The sequence below is a fragment of the Orycteropus afer genome, unplaced genomic scaffold, assembly GCF_000298275.1.
Source record: "Orycteropus afer afer isolate SDZICR_OR568_19922 unplaced genomic scaffold, OryAfe1.0 scaffold00466, whole genome shotgun sequence".
Classification (NCBI taxonomy): domain Eukaryota; kingdom Metazoa; phylum Chordata; class Mammalia; order Tubulidentata; family Orycteropodidae; genus Orycteropus; species Orycteropus afer.
In genome coordinates this window covers 1909539-1911204 of record NW_006922053.1, presented here as the reverse complement: position 1 = coordinate 1911204, position 1666 = coordinate 1909539, and the positions used below count along the sequence as shown (strand labels likewise).

Below are 1666 nucleotides of genomic sequence, written 5' to 3'. Positions count from 1 at the left end.
CACTGGCCTGGAACCCCAGCCACCCCACCCCATCCTGTGATGGCATTGGCCACCCCTGCCAACCCCCTGGAGAAAGAGTGGCGCTGCCTCCTGGGGAACCGTGGGGACAGACGCTTAAGACCCCAAGGACCCATGTGGCAGCGTTGTCGGCAGTGTGGGGGAAGGAGAGGCAGCCGGCACAGGCAGGGGCAGGGTTGACCGGCTCCCTCAGGGCCACTGCCCGCCGCCACCCGGGTAGTTGGGCACGGTGGGGTACTCGGGCAGGCTGTTCCCCGAGAAGTTGTTGAACTGGGCCTCCCTTGAAGGTGGGTTCCGCCACGCGCCTGTGCTCCACTCCGTCTGTGCCTTCTGGAAGCTTCCACCAGTCCCCCGGTAGATCCTGTGCACCTGAAGGAAGATGGCGAGGAGGCAAAGAGGCCGTGAGGGTGAGAAGAGAGACCTGCGCTTCCTTCAAGTCACGCCCATCCTCCCCAAGAAGCGCGAAGGTGACATGTGGTCCCCACAGAAAGCAGAAATCGTCGGCAGCTGAGACCATGTCCTCAGGAGCCTCGCTGGAGCGTGAACGCTGTGCGCCCTTGCGTTTCACACAGGTGTGATGTGCACACACTCAGGGTCTGAGGGTCCCGGGGCTGCTGTGACAGAGCCCCACGCACTGGGGCTGAGGACACGGCCCCTCGATCCCACTCAGTTCTAGAGGCCGTGAGTCTGGGTTCGGGGCAGCGGCAGGGCCACACTCCCGCCAAGGCTCTAGGGGAGCCCGCGTCTTTCATCTCTTGCAGCTTCTATGGCCCTGAGCTTCACTGGGCTTATGGAATCACTGCGGTCTCTGCTTCCCTCCTCACACCGCCGTCTGCCTGTGGTGTCTGTCTGTCTGTCTGACTGACTTAAAAGGACACCAGCCGTTGGATCACGGCCCACCCTGCTCCAGCAGGACATGCTATTAATGAATGACACCTGTAAACAAGACCACATTCTGAGGTTCTGGGTGTAGGTGGCTTTGTGCGGGACACTAGGCCTGGCAAGGGGTCCTGGTGGCATGGTGGTTAAACACACGTCTGCGCATGGGAAGACTGGTGGTTTGAACCCACCAGCTACTTTTGGGTAGAAGATGTGGCAGGCAGTCAATTTCCATTAAGATGACAGCCTTGGAGACCCTGTGAGGCAGTTCCACTCTGTCCCCGAGGGGCGCTGGGACTCGGAATCCTCATAAGAAGGGGGAGATTTGCACAGAGGCCGAGGGCGGGGGGCCACATGAAGACGGACTGCGTGGGGCCGCTAGAAGCTGGGAGAGATCAGAACAGCCACGCAGGAAGGGCCAGCTCTGGTCAACACGTCCCCAGGGTTGCCTGCTCCTCAGCCCTGTCGGCCCCACTAGGTGGACACAGCTCATGGAGACCCCCACCGTGTACACATAGCCCCCCACCTATTGCACAAACACTTCTGCCAGAAGCCTCCAAACACCTGCAGCAGCAGATCCAGTGGGACAGTCTGCAATGATGGGAACAGCCTCGGCCTGTGCCGGCCCAAGCAGGGCACTGGCCCCAGGATCCTCGGTGCCCTCCAGGGACAGAGTGCTTCCTTTACTTTCATTTTTGTTGTTGTTGTTAGGTGCCGTCGAGTCGTTTCCGACTCATAGCGACCCCATGCACAGCAGAACGAAACACTG

The 1666-nt window shown here is 60.6% G+C and overlaps 1 protein-coding gene across 1 annotated transcript in view; it reads right to left on the bottom strand.

Moving 5' to 3' along the window:
- Positions 1 to 207: 207 nt before the first annotated feature.
- The window catches only part of SCAMP4 (secretory carrier membrane protein 4), a 15188-nt gene continuing 13729 nt past the window's right edge, over positions 208 to 1666 (bottom strand). The window contains exon 9 of the mRNA XM_007954617.1: positions 208 to 387. Coding sequence (XP_007952808.1) covers positions 208 to 387 — 180 coding nt within the window. The remainder of the gene's footprint in view (positions 388 to 1666) is intronic.